The sequence below is a fragment of the Crotalus tigris genome, unplaced genomic scaffold, assembly GCF_016545835.1.
Source record: "Crotalus tigris isolate CLP2741 ecotype Arizona unplaced genomic scaffold, ASM1654583v1 scf7180000023746.1698619, whole genome shotgun sequence".
NCBI lineage: Eukaryota > Metazoa > Chordata > Lepidosauria > Squamata > Viperidae > Crotalus > Crotalus tigris.
Genome location: NW_024100155.1, coordinates 708,852 through 734,478, shown reverse-complemented (window position 1 = coordinate 734,478; position 25,627 = coordinate 708,852). Strand labels below are relative to the sequence as shown.

The 25,627-nt window shown below is 51.4% G+C and overlaps 1 protein-coding gene across 3 annotated transcripts in view; it reads left to right on the top strand.

Moving 5' to 3' along the window:
- NR6A1 (nuclear receptor subfamily 6 group A member 1) overlaps nucleotides 1-25,627 on the top strand; it is a 52,234-nt gene that overhangs the window by 8,519 nt on the left and 18,088 nt on the right. For 2 of the 3 annotated variants that reach the window (XM_039321588.1, XM_039321589.1), the window contains exons 2-3: nucleotides 5,334-5,375; nucleotides 7,885-7,941. In XM_039321588.1, the coding sequence (XP_039177522.1) occupies nucleotides 5,334-5,375; nucleotides 7,885-7,941 (99 nt within the window). The remainder of the gene's footprint in view (nucleotides 1-5,333; nucleotides 5,376-7,884; nucleotides 7,942-25,627) is intronic. The other variant, XM_039321590.1, reaches the window with a different exon arrangement.

The window sequence follows — 25,627 nt, the reverse complement described above, 5'->3', positions numbered from 1 at the left end:
GGGGTGGGCAACCTTGGCTCTTTTATGACTCGTGGACTTCAACTCCCAGAATTCCTGAGCCAGCATGGCTCAGCATGGAAACCTCTCCATTTCTCCTCAGCGTGGCTGGCTCAGGAATTCTGGGAGTTGAACTCCACGAGTCATAAAAGAGCCAAGGTTGCCTACCTCTGCGCTAGATCTCTTCTTAAAGACCCTCAGCAATGAAGCATTATTAAAAGTCTTGACCACAGCTGAGCCCAGGACTTACAATGCTAAGTCAGAAATTGGTTAAGTGAGTTTTGCCCCATTCTGTGAGTTTTCATGCCACAATTGTTGCTAACTGAATCACTGCAGTTGTTAATTTATCACACGGTGGTTAAGTGAATTTGGCTCCCCCCCCCCTTTTGGCTTGGCCTGTCAGAAGATCGCAAAAGAGGATCACGCGATCCCTGGACATGGCAAACGTCATAAACACGAACCAGTTGTCACGTGTCTGAATGTCAATCACATGAACACGGGGATTCGGCAACAGTCAAAAGTGTGAAAAACGGTCTTGTCACTTTTCCCCGGTGTCGTGATTTCGAACGGTCACTAAACATTAATCATAGATACTTGTGATCAAGTGGTCAGTGTGAAGCCCTGGTCTGGTCCTAGCAGCCTCGTGCCGCGGCAAGCTGGCCTTGCGACGACGGACAAAGGAAAGACCCTCCCCAAATTCACTCGCCATCCTTCTTCTTGGGTGTCCCATTTGCTCTGCCAGCTTTAGAGAGAAGGCATCTGTAGAGTTGGTAACCTTATCTAGCCCACCCACCCACCCATCTCCACCTCCCAGGACGCAGAGCTGGGAGGGTCTTGGACCACCATATGCTTGTTGGGGGGCCCCCTTCTCATTCCCACCACCCCGTTTCGCTATCGGAGATCCTCTTTTTCTCCTTTCGCCCGGCCTGGTGTCCCAATTTCCTGGGTTATCAGTGTCGCCCTCAGAGAAAAGATACCCGGGCAGTTGGCCGGGTGCTCGGATGACAGGATCAGGCTTTGCTCCGTCAGCCAAGCAGAACTTCGACCACCTGCGACGAGTGACGGGTGTCAAAGAGCCCTTCTCGTTTGCGCTCTCTCCGGAGCCATCGTACAATGGCTATCGGTACAAAGGTACAAGTACAGACTGGGCGAGACCTGGCTCAAAAACAGCAACTGTGAGAGGGACCTTGGAATCGTAGTGGACAATCACTTAACCATCAGCCAGCCGTGTGCGGCAGCAGCCAAAAAAAGCTAATACAATCTCGGGTTGTATAAACAGAGGCATGGAATCAAGACCACGCAAAGTATTAGTACCACTTTATAAAACTCTAGCGAGGCCACTAGACCTGGAATACTGCGGCCAATTTTGGTCACCAGACTACAAAAAAGATGTTGAGACTTTGCAAAAAAAGTTCAGAGAAGAGCAACTAAGAGGATCAAAGGCCTGGAGACCAAAACATACGAAGAACGGCTGCAGGACTTGGGTTTGGCTAGTCTAAAGAAAAGAAGAAATAGGGGTGACATGATAGCAATATTCCAGTATTTCAGGGGCTGCCGCAAAGAAGAGGTGGTCAAATTATTCACAAAAGCACCAGAGGGCAGGATGAGAAACAGTGGATGGAAACTGATCAGAGAGAGAAGCAACCTGGAATTAAGGAGAAATTTCCTAACAGGGAGGACAATCAACCAGTGGAACAGCTTGCCTCCAGAAATCGTGGGCGCTCCATCACTGGAGATTTTTAAGAAGAGGCTAGACAGTCACTTGTCTAAAAGGGTATAGGTTCTCCTGCTTGAGCAGGGGGCTGGACTAGAAGACCTCCAAGGTCCCTTCCAGCTCCTATTCTATTCTATTGACGGAAACGAAGAGATTTGCACCCGTGCAAACTTTCCCAGCACCTGGGATTTAGACGCTGGCTTTTCCTTCCAAGCTGCTTTAAAGAGAATCGCGACTGTCCACCCTTGCTTCCGATTCGACCGCTTTCGTAAGGCTCTCTCTCCTCTGTGCCTAGATCACGGCCCATGGAAGTTGCGGCTGGCGGGGGTTGGAGGCCAAGCACCAAGCCCCTGTGCTTTCCAGTTGCGCCACTCGTCCCGCAGAGCAGAGTCTCGTCCGGCACGTAAGCCGAGGGGCTGAGCTGCTGTCGCCTTTCCTGCAACTTGGCCCTGGGTGGCTGCTTTCAGAAGACCCACCGGGCAAACTGAAGGGCAGAGAGGAGCACGAAGCACCTCGCGGCACTTAACCCTGAGGCTCTCCATAGTGAACCTGAGCTTGCTTGCATTCCGCTTATCTGAGGCAGGGGTGAGGCCGGCCCTGCAGCTGCGGGACTCTCCTGCACGTGTCCTGGGCGTGCTTTGCAAGGTTGGAGATCCATTCAGATGCTTTGCTGCCTGGCGGGAGCCTGGCGGGGACTCGGCTTCGGGAGCTTGGTGAGAGCAAGGCTGCTGCTGGGTGTTTTTTCTCTCCTCCCTTCCCCGGCTTGGAGCATGCAGGCCTGACCCCCGGGGTCACTCCTCAGTGGCTGAGAGATATGAGGGATGATTCAATCAGGCTGCCTTCACTGCCTACGTGCAGGAGCAGCAGCTGGACCCGTTTCCAAAGCTGGCGTGAACAGCTGGATCAAGGAGAAGCTGTTTACCACTTCCCTATTTGAAACAGTTTTGTCCTTCTCTGTCTGTCTCTCTCTTTCTGTCTTTCTTTCTTTGTCTCTCTCTTTCTACCTACCTCTGCCAAAGCAATAGGAATAGCTCTCTGTCTCTCTCTCTCTATAGATAGATAGATAGATAGATAGATAGATAGATAGATAGATAGATAGATAGAAAGAGATGATAGATAGATATAATGAGATGATATAGATAGATTAAATATATAGATTAGATATAGATGATAGATAGAGATAATAGATGATAGTGATGATAGAGATTGATAGATTAGATAGAGATACATAAGAGAGATAGAGATAGAAGATATATGGATATGTATGTATGTATGTATGTTTTCTGAGGTTTTCGCGGGTGTTTGTATGTAGGTCTTTGGTTATTCGGATTTTCTCCCGCGTCAAATTGGAAGTGTCTTGGCGACGTTTCCAAGACACTTCCAATTTGACGCGGGAGAAAACCCGAATAACCAAAGACCTACATATATATATATATGCAGGTCTTGGCGTATTTGGGTCTTTTCCCGTGTAAGATTGAGAGTATCTTGGCGACGTTTCGACAAGGTCCCACTCGTCATCTTCAGGCTGGGATCTTTGGCTTTGTGCTTGTGTATATATATATATATATATATATATATATATATATATATATATCTATATATATATATATATATATAGAGAGAGAGAGAGAGAGAGAGAGAGAGAGAGAGAGAGAGAGAGAGAGAGAGAGAGAGAGAGAGAGAGATGAGAGAGAGAGAGAGAAAGAGAAAGAGAAATCTCGTCCACCGGACAGAGTGGCCACCTCTACTTCATTCAGCAACTCCACGACTGAAATTTAAACCTCAATTCTAGGCTTGGTCGTCTTCATCCCGATTATTTGTTTGTTGTGCCCGACCGCATTTCTGAAGTGGCATTCAACCTTTGGTGGCTCCCAAGCAGCAGCGGCCGTAGCACCCAGTGGTCAGGGCAGGGCTGATGGAGTCTCTCCCACCTTCCTCTCTCTTTCTCCCCCTCCCCACCCCAAACCCAAGGAAATTCCTTTCCCAAATCCGGTTAGGCCTGGTTCGGCTGCTACCATCACACTCCGCTGTGGCTGTAAAGTTTGTGTAATCTTCCCCAGGGATTATGCTGCGTGTCTGATTAACTCGCTGCATCGCCTAAAATTTCTCGGCGAAAGGTAAAAAAAAAACCAAAAAACAGAATTTTTCTAGGATAGGACGAGTCTCGTTTTCTTCAGAGTTGGTGCCCTGATGCCCGGTGCGTTGGGCTGCCGTTATCATCTCCCCTAATCAGCTAAGTAAGATCCAGGGATCTTCTGAGATACAATGTGAGCTTATCATATCATCCAGAGATGTCCAGCCTTTAAGACTGGTGGACTTCGACTCCCAGCATCCCCCAGGCAGCATGGAAGGAAGGAAGAGGTTTGGGCTGGCTTGGGGCTACATTGGGGTGTCCATCCATGGCCACCTTAAGTCCTGTGGATTCCCCAGGCAGCATGGATTTCTGGAAGTTGAAGTCCACACGTCTTAAAGTGGTCCAGGTTGGACCCCCCTGAGGTTTCCCCAAATTTTGCCTTCGTTGCCTTGAACTACTCATCAGAAAGTTTGACTTACCAAGCTTTAAGGACCTATCCTAAGTCCCTACCTTCAGCACTGGTGGTCCTTTGAACCCTCACTGAGCAAACGTGTCGTAACTGGAGGACTAACTCATCCTTGTGTCATTCCAACACCTTCACCTCCCCTACCCCCGTGGTCATTTCATTGATTAATTTCGTCTTGATAGGGATACTGTGGCAGATTGACGAATATGCCGTAGTACGTGGGGCAATCGTTGATAAGTCCATTTCAATGTCTCTGTTGGGTTGGGCCAGGGGTTGGTGGGTTGCTTACCTCCAAAGAAAGACCACTTTTATCTACTTTGGGATAGTTTGCCCAGGGTTCAGAAGCTCTGCCCTTCTACCTCTTTTCCAAAGGTGGATCATGGGTTAATAGGGAAGAAGGTCTTCCATGCCTGTCATATCTCCTAGAGCAGGGGTAGGCAACCTTGGCTCTTTTATGACTCGTGGACTTCAACTCCCAGAATTCCTGAGCCAACCATGCTGAGGGGAAGGGAGAAGTTTCCAAGCTGAGCCATGCTGGCTCAGGAATTCTGGGAGTTGAAGTCCATGTGTCATAATAGAGCCAAGGTTGCCTACTCTTGTCTTGGAGGGTCTTGGGCGTGGGTCTCTGAAGAGTTGGCCAAACCTAGAGGGTCTTCCTGACCGAACGGCACCTGGATTGGGGTCCTAGATTGCCACCTCTCAAAACGTAGCCAGTGGGACTTTCCTGCCCTTGGTTCTCCCATTATGGAGGGCAGGTGGGACACCACGCTCTCAAGAAAGAGTTGGGGGGGTCCTCTCCACATGTCCTGCTGGCTTGCTTGCCTGGATCGCTTCTCGCAAGGGTCCGTGTCCTGGGTGGGTGTTTCCAAAGCCTCCTTGGCGTTCGTTCGGCCACGCTTCCACCCAGAAGGGGTGGCCAACCTTGGAAGGGGGAAGGGTGGTGGGGGACCCTCCCTGGGCCCCCAAAGGGCTAGCAATGTCTTCCTCATGGTCTCCTTTTGACCAGCCACCCCCTTTGTAATGCCGGTGTTAAAAAATGAGCCCCCATTTATAGCAGTAAATCTGTTTCTCTTCTCTTCCAGGGTTTTCTCAAGAGCCTTCCGCCGAACATGACCCGCCCTTTGGTAGGTGTGAAGATGCTTTCTTCCCGGTGGGGGACCCCTCCCCTCTTTGGAAGGGTGAATTTTAACAAAATGAGACCACCTCTCTTTTTTTTCTCTCTCTCTCTCTTCTCCCCCCCTCCCTCGGCCAGCTGCTCATTCCTTTTTAAGGAGGAACGCCCGTTCTTCAAAGCAGTGGCCCATCTCCTCTTTGCAACCTCATGCTCTGCTGCTACTCGGGGACGGTATCTCCCCCCCCCCGTGCTTCTGGCTAGGGATGCTGGGAGTTGTAGTCTTTCAACACACAGAAAGGTGTCTTTGGGTTTCATTTGGTGGGCGGTGCCGCTGAAGAGGCACACTCAGCCCTCTCCTCCACGAGTGGAGAAGTTGGCCAGGAGTCTTTTAAGAGGAGACTTATCTGAGACGGTATAGGCCAGTGGTTCTCAACCTTTTTAATGCCGCGACCCCCCCCCCAACTGGTCGTAAGTCGAGGACTACTCAACCGGTCGTAAGTCGAGGACGACTCAATTGGTGCAGCACCGTTTGCAGAATGGGACTTTTGGCGGGCTCAGCAGGGCAGAGACAGCCTGGACCATTCCTATTGGCTTTGGAAAGCCAATAGAATGAGACTCTATTCAAGAGAGTCTGTTCTATTGGCTTTCAAAAGCCAACAGAATAAAGGGGAGGAGCACAGCTAAGGAAAAGGGGGGGGGAAATGGCGGACTGCGTTGTTTGGTGACCCCCGTGAAAGGGTCGTTCGACCCCAAATGGGGTCCCGACCCACAGATTGAGAACCACTGGTATAGGCTCTCCTGCTTCAGCGGGGGGCTGGACTAGAAGACCTCCAAGATCCCTTCCGGCTCCATTCTGTTCTAATTCTAAAATCGGGGTCTCACCTGGGGCCCTCAAAGTCAACTCCTCTCCTGCAGCTTCAGGCTAAGTTCATTTCTGTGGGGAAGGACCCCTCCCTCTCCCACCCCCCCCAGTTTGGTTAGGATAAACAGGGGCAAGGCCAGCCACGGGTCAGGAGAAGGTCAGAGTGGGGCAGCCTTACCACCCCACCCCACGGTGTGTCCCCCCTACCCTGCAGTGGTGGCCGGACTGTTTTCTTCTCCCCTCCTTGTGTTGACTGTACAGCTGTAAAACTCAAAAAAAAAGGACCCAGGCAGAAGGCTGGGAAGGGAACAGGAGCGCCCGGCCGGCCCCCGGAGAAGAATGGCGCCCATTGTCCCTTAAAACAGGAGAAATAATTGATTTATGTTATGGCACCCAATTAGGCTATAAAAAAAAAAGAGGGGAACCGGTCAAAGCAACCCCAGGTCTTGATTGCAGGCCCCCAAAGAGCCAAACAGCCCTCCCCCCCCACCCCAAAAAAAGGCCATCAGCTCAGCGTGCTAAATTATTTATTCCTTTCAAGGCCCCAGGACAATGATGGTCAACAATTGGCGTTTCTCCCCCCCCCTTCCCTTTTTCACATCGTGGTCGGAGGAAAGGGCAAAGGTCAAGGAGCCCCGGCCAGCAACAGCTGGTCCTCCGATCAAGGGGGCTTTGATTGTGTTGTCCTTTCCAGCCTTTCTCTCCTCCATTCCCCCCCCCCCCAACTTTCATGGCAGGCTGTTCTCCCTCCATCCCTCGTCCCTCATTTTCGTACACCCAAGTACAGCCCCAGCGGACTTGTGCATTGGTGTAACGTTTGCACGGTTTGTAGCAGTGACCCTCGGCCCTGCCGTGGCCAAGGATGACTGGGGGGGGGGGATCTCCATCCTGCGAGTCCCATTTTGACCCGTGTGTGTGTGTGTGTGTGTGTGTGTGTGTGTGTGTGTGCGCGCGCGCGCGCCTGCATCCTGCTGGCACCTTAGGCTGTTTCCATAAGGTGGCCCAGCCGTTGCTAAATACAGACACTCCGCGGCTTAACGGGGGCTTATGGGGCCAAGTAAGACATTTGTTGTGGGTTTGGCCCCGTTTTTACAGCTTTCCCCCCCCCATTTGTTAAGCATGTCCCTGCGGTTATTTAAATCACACGCCGTTAAGGGAATCCATCTTCCCCACTGACTTTGCTTGAAGGCCGCCCGGGACACATCAGCCATCATAAACGTGAGTCAGTGGCAAGCTGTTCCACTGCTTAATTGACCTCACTGTTAGGAAGTTTCTCCTTAATTCCAGGTTGCTTCTCTCCTTGGTCAGTTTCCATCCATTGTTTCTTGTCCTGCTTTCAGGGGCTTTTGTGAATAGGTTGACCCCCTCCTCTTCTTTGTGGCAGCCCCTCAAACACTGGAAGGCTGCTATCATGTCCCCCCTAGTCCTTTTTTTCTCTAGACTGGCCCTTCCCAACTCCTGCAAGCGTGCAATCAAAGTGGGGCCCATTAGACTTCCTCTCAGGGTAATTAAGCCAGGATTCCTGGCTTAAGACTGACGGTGGGAGAACAAGGAGGTATAAACGACGCAGCCCTCTCTACCGGTTGAACAAAATATCTGATATATTTTTTTCCAAGCCCGTCTTAGACTCTGCTCTCTTCTTTCTTTCCCTTCCCAGCTGCAGATGTTGAACAGATGAACACCCCTTCTTCGATGCTGCTCTTGAACGCTGGCAGTAAGTAACGACTTTCTCTAATTTGGGGAAAGGGGGTGTCCTGCTAGTTTCCCCCCCCCCACACACACACACACCATCCTGGACTTACGACCCACAATTGAGCCGAGCCTTGTTCTGTTGTTAAGTGAGACATTTGTTAAGCGAGTTTGGCCCCCCTTTTATGACCTTTCTCGCCATCGTTCTTAAATGAATCACTGCGCTGGATAAGTTGAGTGAATCTGGATTGCCCCCCCCCCCTTGACTTTGTTTGTCGGAACGTCGCAAAAGGGGATCGCGTGAGCCCGGGACACTGCGACCGTCATAAATACGACCCAAGCGTCTGAATTTTAATCACGTGATCGTGGCCAAGGTCACAACTGTGAAAAAACGGTCGTAACTTTGAACCAACTGTCCTAAGTCAAGGACTGCCTGTATGTTGTGCTACGGAAGGGAGATGACCATCCTCCCCCACCCTATCCTTGGTATCTGTCTACAGTGAGTGACACCTTCTTTACTTGACCGTGGCTTAATCATGGTTAAGGGCAGCATCCAGAGTACGCAGATTTTGACTGCTTCCTCTCTTGAAGTCAGCTGAGTTTTTGGATTTGTTTCAAGGTGCCTTGTGAACGGCAGAGAATGGCCTCCGTGTGGAGCACCCCCAAATCCTCGAATAGATTTTGGGGGAGAGGGCTCCCCAAACCCCTGGCTCCCCAGATCCCCTTGCTTCCCATCCAGAAGTTAGCAAGAGCGAGCCGAGGTTTGTCGCGTCCTGAAGACGTTGGTCCAGACCCAAATCTCCCTTCTGATTATGTCTCCGTCCTAGCCGCCTCTTGGGGATGCTCGGAAGGGCTTCCTGTGTGGTGTGTTAGAAGCAGATTCCAGGCAGTCCTCATTTAGTGACCAAAGTTGTGACGGCACTGAAAAAAGACTTATGACCACTTTCACACTTACGACTATTCTGGCATCCCCGCGGTCACGCAATCAAAGTTCGGACGCTCGGCAACTGACGCACATTTACAACGGTTGCAGAGTCCCTCAGCTCACAGGATCCCCTTTCGCGAACAACGGCACCGATTCTCTCAACGGCTGCAGCAAGAGACGTCGCAAAACGGGGCAAAACTCCCTTAGCAAATGTCTCGCTTAACCCAAAATGAAATCTTGGGCTCAATTTAAGCTGAGGACTCTCTGTATTGGCTGTGCGTCTGGGTGTATTGTGTGTGTGCGTGCATTTGTCAAGGCTGGGGATGCTTTGGACCTGCAGGAGGAGATCTGGGGGTCTGGGTGGGGGGTGTCCAGCCTCTGTCCTGCTGCTGTTTGATCCGCAGTTTGCATTCATTGGCCAGAGGGCTGACCGAACCCGAAACCCACCGACAGCAATGAATGTTGAGTGCAGCCATTATTTGTGCTCTCCGGACGACAACACCGGCGTTGGGTTCAAGACCTCGTAGAGCAGCCTCCCCCAACCTTTTGGGGTCACCGGGAACCGGTTCCGTGGAGAGAGCTTTGCCCACAGACCGGATGGGCAGATCTACAAAAACACCTGGAAAAATTGTTGGGTTTTTTAAATTTATTTTTTTTCCAAACGGCTTTGGAAAAAAGCCATTTGGAAAAAAATGGCGAAAACCCCCCCCCCGAAGGTGTGGAACAAAACTGCAAAAATTGGGGGGGGGAATCATTTCCCCCCCCTTTTTTTTCTACACCTTCCCATCTCTACGAAAGTTCATGGTTTCGCACGCTGCCTGCATCCTGCGGATGGGACTTCGCTTATTTGCACGGACCGGTTACTGACGTGCCGTGGACCGGTGCCGGGCTCCAGCCCGGGGTGTTGGGGACCCCTGTAGCGAAGCAATGGGTCTCTGTTGAAGCTCGTGAGTTCTCCTGCACGCATCACACCGCCCAGCTGGTGAATTGTATGCCTGGAGGCATTTTGTGTGTGTGTGTGTGTGTGTGAGGACTGTGATAAACCTCAAGGTACAATCAACGATCGGTGGTTTATCCCGAGAGGTTCAAACTCACCGACAGCGTTGAATGTTCACTGAAGCTATCGTAAGCCGCAACGGGCTGTCTTCGGACGGCCCGGGCCTCCGTGCGCGTCCCTCCTGCCTTGTGATAAGCTGGATGTGGCCATATCGTCGGTAATCCCGGGCAATTGTGCGTGACGTTTCAGCGTTCCCTGGTTTGCACACATGCCGCATTGTAACCGAGCGAACCTGTGTCGCTTTTGACATCGTAGCCTCGTCATGCCGTCGTCTGCAATTAGCTATCGTAGTTTTTGCTGGCTTGTTGGCTGTCTTCAACCCTTGAGGATGGAACTAGGATGGAAAACCTAGTTTGGGGAGTGCCAGCTAGCCCACGTGGACACCACCCGGTTGAACAATTTGAGCCCTTTGCGAAGCTGCGGAAAGCAACGATGCGCCGGCCGTTGTAAAAACGTTTGCTGGGCGCGTAAGGTAGTCCAGAAAATTCCAAGTAGCAGAAGGAAGATTCTACGGAGGGAGTGGGTTTTTTTGTGCATTCTTGGAAAGCCACTTCAGAATGTGCATTTTTCTTCTCCTTCAGTTGTTGGAGAGGAATGGCTAGGAGATTTTGCTAGGAACAGGCCGATGGCGCACTAACGCATATTTATTATTACAACGCATATATACTGTATTATTTATAGTTTATTATTTGAGGGGCTGCCACAAAGAAGAGGGGTGTCATGTTATTCACCAAAGCACCAGAGGGCAGGACGAGAAACAACGGATGGAAACTGACCAAAGAGAGAAGCAACCTGGAATTAAGGAGAAACTTCCTGACAGGGAGGACAATTAACCAGTGGAACAGCTTGCCACCAGAAATTGTGGGCGCTCCATCACTGGAGGTGATAGGATCTCCTGCTTGAGCAGGGGGTTGGAATAGAAGACCTCCAAGGTCCCTTCCAGCTCTGTTCTGTTCTGTTCTGTTCCACTCTGTTCTATTCTGTTCTATTCCTTATTTCTATTCCTTATTTCTCTTCTATCCTATCCTATCCTGTCCTGTCTTGTTCTGTTCTATTCCATATTCTATTCTGTTCTATTCTATGCTATGCTATTCTATTTCTATTCCTTATTTCTCTTCTGTCCTGTCCTGTCCTGTTCTGTTCCACATTCTATTCTGTTCTATTCTGTTCCATTCTGTTCTATTCCTTATTTCTATTCCTTGTTTCTCTTCTCTTTTATCCTGTCCTGTCCTGTCTTGTTCTGTTCTGTTCTATTCCACATTCTATTCTATTCTATGCTATTCTATTTCTATTCCTTATTTTTCTTCTGTCCTGTCCTGTCCTATCCTGCTCCATATTCTATTCTATTCTATTCTATTCTATTCTATTCTATTCTATTCTATTCTATTCTATTCCTTATTTCTATTCTATTCTATTCTATTCCTTAATTCTATTCTATTCTATTCTATTCTATTCTATTCTATTCTATTCTATTCTATTCTATTCTATTCTATTCTATTCTATTCTTCCGGTGCACCTTTCTCCAAAACAAACCCAAGACGGAACCAATAAGCCACCCCCACCGTTGAAAATACCTTCTTCGGTTCGGTTGAAATGCGTGGAGTTTTTCACATCATTAGCGATTTGTCGTGTTTCAGGTTTCCTTTGAAAGAGCCACCTTGCAAAGAGGACACAATAATAGAGAGTTTCCAGGAACGCTCGCTCTGGGCGTTCATTCATTGGACATCTCGGCATTCGCTTGTTCTGAAAATCCTGGCGCAGCGATTTCATCCTAGCCGTGCAAAATGCGGTCGGTCCAATTTTTATTTGTGCGGTTATTGCTCTGCTAAAATCCAAAACTACAGAGGTAAATTGTTGACGCCCTTTTCTTTGTGGCAGCCCCCCAGATACTGGAACACTGCTATCCTGTCTCCCCTATTTCTTCTTTTCTTTAGACTAGCCAAACCCAAGTCCTGCAGCCGTTCTTCGTATGTTTTGGTCTCCAGGCCTTGGATCCTCAGCTGCTCTTCTCTGAATTTTTTTTCCAAACTCTCAACCTCTTTTTTGTAGTCTGGTGACCAAAAGTGGCTGCAGTATTCCAGGTGTGGCCATACTAGGGTTTTATAAAGCTGTTTGATGGTTTGGTTGCTTGTGTCAAGGCCGTGAAGGACCTCCTGTCCCATAAAGCCAGACTTCCATTTTCCACCTACCTTTCTGTGCCATATCTTCACCTTCCTTAACCAAGAGGACTAACCTCTTGGGGTAGCTTTGGTGTGGGACAAGCTCTCCTGGTGAGGGCAGGTGGACCTCTGCTTCAGGCCCAAAACAGAAGAAAAATGTGTTGGGAAGCCAACTGGAGTTCAGAATTTCACAGGGACGGCAGTCCACCGCAACGAATCCTGCTCCCTCGGTTTTATTCAGCTTAACCAGGTGGAGAGAAAACAGCTTTCCCCAATTTGCAAATAATTCCAACACGCTCCGGGTTTTTGTAGCCCGTCTTTTCAGGATCTGCTCTTCCCCAGTCCGTGCGGCCAAGGTGCAGGTCCATCCAAGTGCTGAGGCTTCCTTCCAACTCAACGTCTTTAGAGCTTCCAGAACGTCTCCACCACCGGGACTCTTTTCTGCAAGAAAGCCCAGCTGTTAGTAAATCAGAAATTGTGAATATTACGCAAGCTGGCACTCCTGTGAACGTCACTAACTAGACCTGTCTTGGCGCTAAAGAAGAAGAGCTCAGTTGCAGAGGCTGGCAGCTTGGCTGGGCACCTAGTTAGGGATCAAAGACTAGAAGTAGCCACGTTTGACTCTCTGCGTCTCTGTAACATAGCCTAAGGTTTCCTGTCAATGGTGGTTTATTAGCCCTGCTTTTAAGAATGCCAAGATACCATCCAGAGCCTGAGGTCTGAAAAATTTTGACATATGGATTCTTCTGCTTTGCCAATTTTCTGACAAGGGTGAGCATCCAAACCAAGGAAAGGACTTGGGTCCCACCCCTCACCCCGGATAGCAGACTTTTCGCTCAGTTCGGCAGCTTGGTTGGCGATGCCTGCCCTTCCCTTCCCGATGGGACCTCGCTACCCAGAAGGCACAGCCAGCTCGGCCAAGGGCCTAAGTCGGATGGGAATCCCAGGCAGCGATGTTCTCTTCTGAAGAACGCTTGCTACGTGCCTTCTGAGTTCCTTGCGGAGAAGACATTCTTTTGGATTTGAGAAATGTCAATTATTTTGCCCGAGAGAGCCCGGGGTGGGTGGGAAGGAAGACGGGTTGCCGCACTTGAATGTGCAGTTAAGCAAACAAAACGGGTTTCTCCTGAAATCTAGGTCACGTTGACAGACAAGCTCAGCCTGGTCCGGAGCGTTGGGGATGTCTAATCTCCTTGGCAAGCTTTTCGCCTTCCATTATTCCTAATTGACCTTAATATCCACTGAACGGAAAGGGAAGCCAGAGGCTGCACGATGGGAATCTTTAGACCGGAGCAATGGGGATGGCGCGGCCGTGGCAGTGACGTGAATGGACGTAATGATGAAGGCCGAACCGTCCTGCCACATCTCTGTGGCTCGTTTGCCAGGATCTGGCGTGTCGTCTCAGCTTAAGGAGACGACACGCAAAAGTCCAGCGGAAAAGGAAGCCTCCTCGCCCAGTGTCTGCTCAGAAGTTACAGAAACTGCGAGAGCAATAACATGGGAAGGCAATTAGGACTTAGGAAAAAGTCCTCAGATAGTTAGAAGGTCCTTCAAGTATTTATTTGTTTATTTATTTGTTTATGAGACTTATATACCGCTTTTAAGTGCGAGCACTCTCTAAGCGGTGCGCACCAGTAAGCAATGTATATATATATATTTACATTGCCCCCAACAATCTGGGTCCTCATTTTACCTACCCCGGAAGGAGGGAAGGCTGAGTCAACCTTGAGCCGGTGAGATTTGAACCGCTGACCTGCTGAACATAGTCAGCTAGAGTGGCCTGCAGTACTGCACCCTAACTGCTGCGCCAGTAGGCCTTCCTCTTCGCTGTTGCTTTTAATTCAGAGAGCGCGGAATCAGAAAGGGTTCAGCTAAAAGCTTGTTTGGCTGGACCGGCTCGTGTAGACCATGTTCCACAGCTCCGAACGACTGAATGGATCTTTCTGAAGGCCACTTCCATGCCTGACTCATTGCCAGGTCTTCGTCTCAAGTAGGGTGCAAGCTGTGGTTGGCGGGGTTTGCCCAGCAGCTCTTTTTGAGTCCAAGATGACCTGACTTAACCATGGGCTTAGCGGACTGGAGGCTTGATGTGGAAGTCCCACCCAGAGGTCCTCTGCTCCCTTGGCCACCAGGGATGGTGCCGGGGAAAGAGGAGAGTGAGTTTTCTCCCTTGCCTTCTTTAGAGAAGGTCCAAAACCAAGGTAGACCTCATCACATCTGTGACATGAAGGGGTGCCTTCTGGTGAAGTCTCCCTTTGAGGACATCTGTCTTTGAAGACAGAGGAACTTCTCCAGATGGTTCCACCTCTCATCTAGGCATCCCCAATGCAAGAATAGAAAGTGGCCTTAGAAATGATCTTCCTTTACCCCAGGAGTCCTCAAACATGGCCCTTTTATGACTTGTGGACTCCAACTCCCAGAATTCAGCATGCCTGGCTGAGGAATTCTGGGAGTTGAAGTCCACAAGTCATCAAAGGGCCAAGTTTGAAGACCCCCCCTGCTTTACCCCATGCTGTCCTTAAAGCCAAATGACGTTGGGCAGTTCTGGCGGTCGAAGGCCATCCTTGCTGTTGTCAACGAGTTGAGAGCCCCCTCCAAATCCCAGAGGTGGCTACCCTCCAGATGTGCCTCTTCATTAGAAAGAAGAGAATTCCACGCCAAGTCAACATTTTAAGGAATCTTTACTTATTACGTTGACTTGATTTGAAGGGGTGCCAAGTTTCCTTGGTGGGAACTGGCGATTGGACAGATCATGGTGATGGTGATGACAAGGAGGATTTGTCCCATGCTTAACCTTCTCAGGAAACTCTTAATATCTTGTAGAGAGGCCCTTAGGCATCATCGGGAACCCCCCCCCGTGCAAAGGCTCCGCTTGCCCTCTTGGTTAAACTAAGTTTCTTGGGAGAAAATGGAAGTCCTGGGGGCTTCATGCACGCAACGGGAGGCACAGATTTCACGAGGGCTGTCGTCTTGGGTCTTGGCAGATTTCTCTCCCGCCCGCCTGTTGTAGCAGCAACTGTGACAAACCTACCCACCCGGGGAGCAGGGGGGGGGCAGCTGAGACCCTCCCCCAGCTTGGATGGTGGGTTCTCTTACTCTCTCTAAACCGCAGCCCCACTCAGAAGGGCGGCAGATGTTGGCCACTGTCCTTCTCCTGATGGAGGGAGGGCCGTCCAGCTCTCAATCCCCTTGGCGGTGGGTGATTCAGGCTGGGGTGGGGAGGGGGGGCATCCACGGAGGAACGCAGGCCGCAATTTCCTGTTTGCCTCCCCTGCCCCCTTTGTGTGTCATGGCTCCCGCCGGAGAACGCTCCATTGTCCGGCGGGCCCGAAGAGTGACAGAGCCGAAATGATTGCTGTCTGGAAACTATTCAAATCCAGGTAGCTGGCGGTACGAAGGGGGCTCGCTCCAGCGGCCGGCTGCAAGCCAGACCAAGCCTCCTTTGCCACACGCTTTCTCCCCCACCCCAAATTCAGGAAACCCGACTTCCAACACGGTTTGTCTGACTTTTGCAACCCGGGGTTTTGTCTTAATAGGGGCGGCGGATTGTGCTTTTGGAAAAAGGGGATTTTAAAAAAAGCAGTTTGTTTTTCAGGTTGGAGCGTGAGTGAGAGGGCAAAATTTTGGGGGGTGTGTGTTTAGATTTGACTGAGCCTAAATTGCAAGGAAGGCCGGCATGGGGGGGGGTTTGCTACCGATTTGGGCATCCAGTGAAGAGAGAGGATTGGGATATTCAGCAAAATGCACGTTAGAGGGGACTCTCGGTGGGAAGATGCCTTACTCCATCGTAAATGGGTGGGGCGAGGGTTATTGGCTGTCCAGCCTGACAGCCCAGCATGAGGATTCTGCTCTTTGCCCGCTCCCCTAATTGTGCCCAGCTGCCCCACCAAAAAAAAACAGGGCATTGAGCTGGCCAATTTCCACGCGGAGAGCACTCGTCCCTCGAGTTTTGCACCTGGTGTGCCTGTAAAGAAGGCTGTGATATTTCAGGGGGGTCCCATTCTGAGGTCCCCCAGTGGGGCGCAGCAGGCAGCATCGGCAGAGGGAAAGCAGGCTGGTGGGTGGTCCGAGAGAGAGAGAGAGAGAGAGAGAGAGAGAGAGAGAGAGAGAGAGAGAGAGAGAGAGAGAGAGAGAGACATAGCCGCACGGTGACCCAAGTCCTGAACTGGGTCACCTGTAACGGTCTCAGATGTGCCCGGAGAAAGATCACACCCAGGTCAAATCACACCCAGGTCAAGCTCCTTCGGGTCTGTTGGGGGCCGCTTCTGAAATTAAGCCCCCTCCTCTCTTTCTCCTTCCCTCCCTCCCTTTTGGGGGCTGCTGAATCTGGTTTTGAGGAAGCCGGGCACCCCCTCGGCTTTGTAACTCGGCCTGCCAAATCTCAGGTGGGGCCCCTTTTTCTTCCGTCCCCGGGAAAACTTAAGCTGCCGTGCACGCACAGATTATGGGGAGCTAGACAAAAGCAGACGCGACTGGCAGGGTGGGGGGAGAATGGGGAGAGGGAGGGGGGAGCGAGCATGCCCCCACCCCTGAATCTTCTCCCTTCCCTTCTCCTCCTCCCCGTCTCTCTCTCTCTCCCCCCCCCCAGCTTCCAAAAATCATCTTCCGAGTAGCACATTCCTTTAGACAGCACAAAGCCCCCCCCCCTTCCACAGACACACACACACAAACATACAGTTGGGGGAAAATGGCTGGCAGGTCCCAAGGCCCCACTGTTGCCACGGCTGGGAGCATGAGTGCCTCACCCTCCCGGCCCCCCTGTCCACGCCCCCCCCCCAGCAGCTGGCTGACCTGTCTGGTCCACGGCTGGAGGGGCATAACCTGGGATTGTCTGCCTTTGTCCATTGGCGGCTGGCTCTGTTCGGCGTCCGTCTCGGTGCCTTTGAGGCAAGTGTTCAGTTACATCCATTTGATAGGGTCTTTCTTTCCTTCCTTCCTTCCTTCCTTCCTTCCTTCCTTCCTTCCTTCCTTCCTTCCTTCCTTCCTTCCTTCCTTCCTTCTTCTTTCTTTCTTTCTTTCTTTCTTTCTTTCTTTCTTTCTTTCTTTCTTTCTTTCTTTCTTTCTTTCTTCCTCTCTTTCTCCCTCTCTCCTCTGCCCGCCAACTTCGGCAGCCCAAGCCTTGCACGTCTCTCTTTTTTCTCTTTCTTCTCCTCTCCCGCGCTGCCCGTCTTCTTGCCCGTCTGCCAGCTCTTAAGAAAGACGAGCTGTTACGCTCTGGGGCGGCGCGTTGGGGCTTCTCTCCGACCCTTCCCTCCGTTTGTGCCTCCCTCCAGCTGGCTCATATTATGAGAAGTATATAAAAAGCTTCTGTTGTGGAGAACAAAGGAGCACGTGCAGAAGTGAGCCCAGAAGGAAAAAAACGTGCTGACAGGGCTGGGGTGGCGCGCGGAGACAACCGGGGCACTCCGTCGCTCTCCCCGGGCTCCCTTTTAGCGCGAAGCAAGGATCAAAGGGGAAGGGGTTCAAAGGCTTACCTGGCCGAGGTGTGTGTGTGTGTGTGTGTGTGCGTGCGCGTGCAGGGGGACAGGAGGTGGCTTGGACCCCACTCGGCGAGCCCGCCATTCCGTCTTCGGCAGCCGGATCCTGCGTTCCTCCAAAGTTTCAGGTGGTGCCGGACTGGACTGGAGGGTCAAGGGCGCGTAAGAGATCCATTCTGGCCACTTTGGCTTCGAGGAAGGTGGAGATCCTGGGGGTGGCGGCGAAGATCCGGGGCTGGAACCAGCTTGAGAGCGAGACACACACACACCCACACACACACACCCACGCCCCAGCCGTGGGTTTGTCCCTTTCAGGAGGCCGTTGCCTCCAGCAGGCAAGCTAGACAGGGATTGTGCGCACGCCAGCCCTTCTTCCCAGTCCTGTCTGCTCCACTTGAATTGAACTATATATGACCCAGATGATGGACAGAAGGAAGGCCCGTCTCGTGCGGACCAGGGACGGCGCCGATTTGCTGAGCCACAGCCGTGCCGGAGTTCGCCTCCTGATTGGGCCAGAGGCCGAGTGCTGAAATGTGGCTGTGCGGAGGCTGTAATTCGGCTGGCTGGCTGGCTGGTGGGGTGTCTCATTGTCTTTGCCGGATAAGTGGGGGTGGCTGGGTGGCTTGGGGGGGGGGAAATGAGCCCGCGTCTGTTTTGTTAGCTGGGCCTGGTTGGTCTGAGCGTGACACCTGTCTGCCCCTTTCCTTCCCCGCGGACCTTCCCCCTCATTCCTCGCTGAGGACTGGAAAATTGCACATTTAGTCCGGCCTGAAACCCAGAGTAGGGCACGAGGTGTCCCCGGATGCTCTTCTGTTTGAAGAGGAACTCTTGCTCTCTCCACCGCTGGTGGATGCTCCTGGTCCCTTCTGGTGGACCTTGTTCATCCCTTGTAACTCCGCAGCTTGGTGCCTTCTTCCCTCCACCCTGACTCCGGTGATGGGCAAAGCCGCTGGAGTGCAAACAATTTTGCACACGAGAGACGGAATCCCTGAAGTGGGAAGGAACGCAGATCCAACGTCTCCGCTGAGCTCAGGAACGTGTGTTTTTCAAGGCTTTGAGAGCTGCCTTTAGTTTGCTCCCAAACACATAGAGTAGGGCCCGAGGCATCCCTGGATGGCCGTTTGAAGAGGAACTCTTGTTCTCCACCACTGCTGGATGCTCCTGGTCTATCCTGGTGGACCTTACCCGTCCGTTGCAACTCCAGGGAAAGGTGTGACAATTGTCTTGCTCCTCCTGGTCCATCCTGGTGGACCTTACCCGTCCCTTGCAACACCAGGGAAAGGTGTGACAATTGTCTTGCTCGCTTGAGTTCCCAAGAGACCCTCCAGATCTGACCTTCAGACTCTCCATATGTTGACAAAACTAGAGGTCCTTCCCAGTTTCCCCCAAGGAAAGTGAGTGAAGAACTCGTGGGCAGGTACCTTCTGCCCTCTCTTCAGCTTGAGAAGATTTTGGCAGCCCAAACGTTTTGTCATCTTATTTTAAGGGAGGGTGCTTCCTCAAGCTAGTGAAGGAGACGGTTTCGCGAAAAGCCAATTTTTTGTTTTTGGGGATTTTTCCTGCCTGTACATTCTTTTATAATAATAATAGTAGTAAAGTTTAGCGCTAACTCTTCTTAGCATGCTGCAATGACTTTGGAGAAGCAGATTTTGACTGTTTTAGGATTATTCCTCTTTCCTGTGCTATAAGGCAAGGATGTCTCTGCTGTGAGTTGTATAGGTGGGGGTGAAGAGTAGGACCCTGTCTTCTCCAAGGGGGCGTCTCTCTATGTTGGATTTCAACCGTGAAGTCCACGGTTTTGGTAGATGTTCTTCATAGGTTTTGGTAGAAGTTCTTCATAGGTTTTGGTAGGCGTTCTTCATGGTTTTTGGTAGAGGTTCTTCATAGAACATCCCCATCTCCTGGACAGGGTAAGGCAAAGTGGACAACCAAGTCTTCCAGCCAGTCAATCCTCATAGTGATGTTGTTGAAAGTTTCTTCTCTTGAGGATCTAATTGACACCACATTTCTGAGGAGCCCTTCATTTGATGAATGTACCTATATTGGTACAGAGAAGTAGGAAGCGTGCCTCCTCCATATTTAAGCTTCCTCAACTAGCCCAAGTCTCTCGTGGGGAAAAAAAATGAGTCATAGGGATAGAATCAAGATCACGTGAAGTGTTAATGCCACTTTACAAGGCTTTGTAAGGCCACACTTGGAATCCTGCATCCAGGTTTGGTCGCCACGATGTAAAAAAGATGTTGAGACTCTAGAAAGCATACAGAGAAGAGCAACAAAGATGATCAGGGGACTGGAGGCTAATACAGATAAGGAACAGTTGCTGGAATTGGGTATGTCTAGTCTAATGAAGATCAGGACGAGGGGGAACATGATAGCAGCCTTCCAGTATTTCAGGGGCTGCCCCAAAGAAGAGGGAGTCAAGCTATTCTCCAAAGCACCTGAAGGCAGGACAAGAAGCGTCGGATGGGAACTAATCAAGGAGAGAAGCAACCTAGAACTAAGGAGAAAATTCCTGACAGCGAGAACAATTAACCAGTGGAACCACCTGCCTCCAGAAACGGTGAATGCTCCAACACTGGAAGTTTTTAAGAAGAGACTGGACAGCCATTTGTCCGGAATGGTGTAGGGTTTCCTGCCTGAGCAGGGGGTTGGACTAGAAGACCTCCAAGTTCCCTTCCGACTTTATTATTATTATTATTATTGATGATTGATCATCGCACAGTCAGCCAGATGTTCAGACTGGATTTGGCATTTTGTCTACCTATTGAGTCCTTACCCAGGACCTGGGATAGGCAGATGATGATGATGATGATGATGATGATTACTATTATTTTGTTCACAATCTCCCTTGGTATCCAAAGCCTAGCCCTGCAGAAATTTTCAGAGGAGCTTATCGGTCTGTGAGTCTCGTCGGATTTGAGGCAAGCGTTTCTCCTGGGCGACTCTGGGCTAAGCCCTTGGCATTTTTGAGAACTTTTTTCTGCCTTGGCACAGGGGCGCAGCTTGGCAGCGTGCCCGTTGCCATGCCCTGGACTCTGCACCAGCTTCTTGATGTATCTGGGGAGTAGAGGGGGGAATGTCCCTCCCTCTACCTTCCTAAGGGAAGTGAGGGTCTACAAAGCAACGCTCGCCTCCTCGTTAGGGCCTCCGTTGCTGAGCAGCACAAAAAAGTGGGTCACTGAGCTGAAACACAGCTCAGCCAGCTAAACCGGAGAAAATGGGATTTAAAGGGAAGGCAGCGCATGGAACAGAAGGTCACCAGGCCTTGGACCAGGAGTCTTTTGGTACTGTCCATACTCCTGCGAGTCCCCTGGACTGCAAGGCGATCCAACCGGTCAGTCCTAGAGGAGATCAACCCCGACTGCTCTTTAGAAGGCCAGATCCTGAAGCTGAAACTCAAGTCCTTTGGCCACCTAAGGAGAAGGAAGGACTCGCTGGAGAAGAGCCTGATGCTGGGAAAGATGGAGGGCAAGAGAAGAAGGGGACGACAGAGAAGGAGGTGGCTGGATGGAGTCCCTGAAGCAATAGGCATGAGCTTCAAGGGACTCCAGAAGATGGTAGAGGACAGGAAGGCCTGGAGGAACGTGGCCCATGGAGTCGCGATGGGTCGGACACGACTTCGCAATTAACAACAACAACAATTTGATAGACAAACACACTTTGCAGGAGCTATAAGTATAGAATAGAGCTGGAAGGGACCTTGGAGGTCTTCCAGTCCAGCCTCCTCCTCAAGCAGGAGGACCTACACCATCCCAGACAGGTGAATGTCCAGTCTCCTTAAAAACCTCCAGTGATGGAGCACCCACGATTTCTGGTGGCAAGCTGTTCCACTGGTTAATTGTCCTCCCTGTCAGGACGTTTCTCCTTAATTCCAGGTTGCTTCTCTCCTTGATCAGCTTCCAACCATTGTTTCTCGTCCTGCCCTCTGGTGCTTTGGAGAATAATTTGACCCCCTCTTCTTTGTGGCAGCCCCTGAGATACTGGCACACTGCTATCGTGTCTCCCCTATTTCTTCTCTTCTTTAGACTGGCCAAACCCAAGTCCCACAGCCGTTCTTCGTATGTTTTGGTCTCCAGGCCTTTGATCATCTTAGTTGCTCTTCTCTGAAAGATCCTTTGTGTTAAACCTTATTGGCAAGGGAGAAGAACCTGGTTTGAAGGCCCAGTAGGGTTTCAGCCAGGGAGGAAGAGTCTAGGGGTGTCTTTGAAACCGCAACTCTCCATCCTGTCCCGGAGAAGATGGTTTCTTGGCAAAGAGGGAAGTTCTCCAGATCTTGAGTGTCCCATCTGGCGCGGTGCTTCACCAGGCTCTAGTTGAGCCTTCGGAAGCTCAGACATTGGCGTCCCAGCCTTGTCAGATGCTTCAGAGGCGAGTAGGCCTCCCATGGTAGAACCGTTGGTCTTCCCCAACACTCAAGGAGAGAGTTGAGATGTAGGAAGCAGGAGGTAAGGAGGGGGGCTGTAGGAAGAGAGTCTTTGCCAAAGAGCTGGACCTGAGGATCCCTAACTTCCATTTGCTCTGAAGCCTTCAGCAGGAGATTGCTTAGTCTCCTAGGAAAGCAAGATGGTGGGTGGGAGATGGATCGGGTGTCAACGTTTGGAAGACCTTTGGGTTGTCCCCTAGTGCAAAAAGTTTGAAATTGGAGGATTAGAATCAAAATCTCCAGGGGGGAAAAAGAGGTAAGCTGGGCAACTCTCCAGAAACAATTTGCTTTGACTTTGGTGGCTTTACGGAAGAGCCCAGAAGCGGGCCTGGGTGCGTACCTCAAAACCACACACACAGACACACACACACAGGTGTGCGTACCTGTGAAAATTAGCAGCAAGCTCTAGGAGGGAAGGCGAAGGGGTGGGCTCACTCAGAAAGCAATTAGAGCAGGGCAAATGAATTGTTCTTACACATCAAAAAGCCTGCGCGCTATCTATCTGCAGGCGGGCCAGGAAAAAGACGCGTTAATGCAAAGTGGCAGGAATGGGGAGGGGGGGGAACTGTTGAGAAAACACGCAGGACTTGACCAGAGGGGGCCACTCCATGAAATGCTGGCTTGATGTGATCTAATTTGATGGCCCGAGAAAGAGAGAGGGAGGGAGGGGGAGAGAGAGGGGAGGGAGGTTGGGAACGAACGTTGCTCGCCTCCTTTTCCAAAATGCTTCCCTTCTTCTCGTTTGGGGGGGAGGCGTCCTTTGCACTGGGGGGTCTCATTCCCCCTATGGAAGAGTGGGGCCTTGTCTGCCTTTGAGGGGTCCCTGGTGCTCTCTGGGCTGGGTGATTTTCTTGCAGACGTTTCATGACCCAACTAGGGAACATCATCAAGGCTGGAAGGGAGTGGGGTTTGCGGAGAGGAGGAGGAGCAGAGGACTGTGGGGTCCTTGGTGCTTTCTGAGCTTGGTTGTTTTCTTGCAGACGTTTCATGACCCAACTAGGGAACATCATCAAGGCAGGAAGGGAGTGGGGTTTGCGGAGAGGAGGAGGAGGAGAATTGTGGGTTCTTTGGTGGTGTCTGAGCTGGGTGAATTTCTTGCAGACATTTCTTTTTTTATTATTATTAAAAAGTTTTTATTTTCCATTTATACATCATGCAAAATACAATTTACAAGATAAAATAAATTCATAACCATTGGTACCGCCTGCCCATTCCCCCCAGGCCGCGTCCACCCTCTCTAAAACCTTCCCTACTTCCCTCCTCTCTCTCTCCTCCCCTCCCGCTCTCTTCCCCTCCCCTTCTCCTCTTACCATCCTACTTCCTCCCTGCACCTTCCTCTCCTCTCATCCCTTTCAAACACATGAACGCAGCGTAGGAGAAATGCCCAAGCAGCTCTTCTCTCATAAACTACCATAGCTATATTATCTTTACCAGTTGGGACATCTCTTGACCCAACTAGGTAACATCATCAGTGGGAGGAGGGGGGAGGAGGACTGTGGGGTCCTCAGTGCTCTCTGAGCTGGGTAGCTTTCTTGCAGACGCTTCATGACCCAACTAGGAGACATGATCAGTGCTAGAAGGGAGTGGGGCTTGCAGGGAGGAGGAGGACTGTGGGGTCCTTGGTGCTCTCTGAGCTTGGTTGTTTTCTTGCAGACGTTTCATGACCCAACTAGGGAACATCGTCAAGGCTGGAAGGGAGTGGGATTTGCAAAGAAGAGGAGGAGGAGGAGGAGGAAGATAGCGACAACTCTGGGGTCCCTGCTGCTCTCTGAGCTTGCATGTTTTCTTGCAGACGTTTCACGACCAGACTAGGATACATCATCAGCGCTAGCGATGCTCACGCTGACGATGTTCCCTAGTTGGGTCATGAAACGTCTGCAAGAAAACCACCCAGCTCAGAGAGCATCCGGGACCCCTCAAAAATGGACCCTCCTGCCTGGTCTGAGCAGCCCCCCCCCCGTCCTGCTCTGCAGCCCGATGCTTCCGAGGGGCGGCTCCCTCCGGCCGTTTTGGACCAGACGTCCGTCCGGGCGCTCTGTCCATCCCCCAGGCTCTGCCGGGAGGATCTTGGTCCTTTCCCAACCGGAAAGCCGCCTTCCTGGAAGGTGACCAGGCCTGAAGGGTGCAGAGGCGCGGAAGGAGGGGGCTCGGTGGGCACGCGGCTGGCTTGCCAGGTGGTGCCCAGTCCATCTGGGGGGACTCTGGGCCCCATGGATGTTCCTGGAGGCGGAAGAACCCCTGTGCACGGCTGCTAGAGGGGGCCAGCGGAGGAAGCACAGGGGGCAAAGAGGTGTGTGTGTGGGGGGGTTGCGTGGTGTTTGTTGTGCTGTTTGCTGGCTTTTCTCCTCCTCCTCCTCCTCTCCCTCCCCCTCCTTTTCTTCCTCCTCCTGTTCCTTCTCCTTTTCTTCCTCTTCCTCCTCCTTTTCTTCTCCTTTTACTCTTCCTCTTCCTCCTTTTCTTCCTCTTCCTCCTCCTCTTCTCCTATTACTGTTCCTCCTCTTCCTTCTCCTCTTCCTCCTTTTCTTCCTCTTCCTCCTCCTCTTCTCCTATTACTTTTCCTCCTCCTCTTCCTTCTCCTCTTCCTCCTTTTCTTCCTCTTCCTCCTCCTCTTCTCCTATTACTTTTCCTCCTCTTCCTTCTCCTCTTCCTCCTTTTCTTCCTCTTCCTCCTCCTCTTCTCCTATTACTTTTCCTCCTCCTCTTCCTTCTCCTCTTCCTCCTCCTTTTCTTCCTCTTTCTCCTTCTCCTTTTCTTCTCCTATTGCTGTTCCTCCTCCTCCTCTTCCTCCTTTTCTTCCTCTTCCTCCTCCTCTTCTCCTATTACTTTTCCTCCTCCTCTTCCTTCTCCTCTTCCTCCTCCTTTTCTTCCTCTTTCTCCTTCTCCTTTTCTTCTCCTATTGCTGTTCCTCCTCCTCCTCTTCCTCCTTTTCTTCCTCTTCCTCCTCCTCTTCTCCTATTCCTTTTCCTCCTCCTCTTCCTTCTCCTCTTCCTCCTCCTTTTCTTCCTCTTTCTCCTTCTCCTTTTCTTCTCCTATTCCTGTTCCTCCTCCTCCTCTTCCTTCTCTTCCTCCTCCTCCTGTTCCTCCTCCTCCTCCTCCTCTGGGAGTCCCCACAAGTTGTGACCCTAGGGCTTGAACTTTGGGCCCACGTGACCCGCCTGTAAGCTGACCGGAGGAGGAGGAGGAGGAGGAGGAGGAGGGTGGGCTGCTGGCCCCCCGTGCCCCGGCAGAGAGCAGCCAGGGATCCCTGATGGCCACAGGGCAGGGGCACTGAGCCAAGCCCTGGCCCCCCTCCACCCTCATGGCTGCCCCCCAGCCGACCTGGCGGAGCCTAAAATGGAGACCTGGGAAGGTAAAAAGCGGGTGTGGGGGGGGGCTGGGGTCTCCTCTTGCAGAGAGTTTGAGGAGGGGGCTGCACCGGTTGCCCGAGAAGTGCTTCTCTATTGTTTGTCGGCTTCCCAGATGGCCTTTAAGAGAGGGGTGGGTATTTTGGGGGGGGGGCTCCTTTGTGAATGTTTTCTCTGCCCCCCCCCCAACCGCCCTCTTTGACAGTTTGGGAAAAAGTTGCTTTCCGATCAGTTTGTTGTTGTTGTTTACGTGTGTCTTGTTTCTCTGGCTACCAGGGATAACTTTGTGGGGGGGGGTGTGTCTCCCCTTCGGGGTCCCGTGGCTGT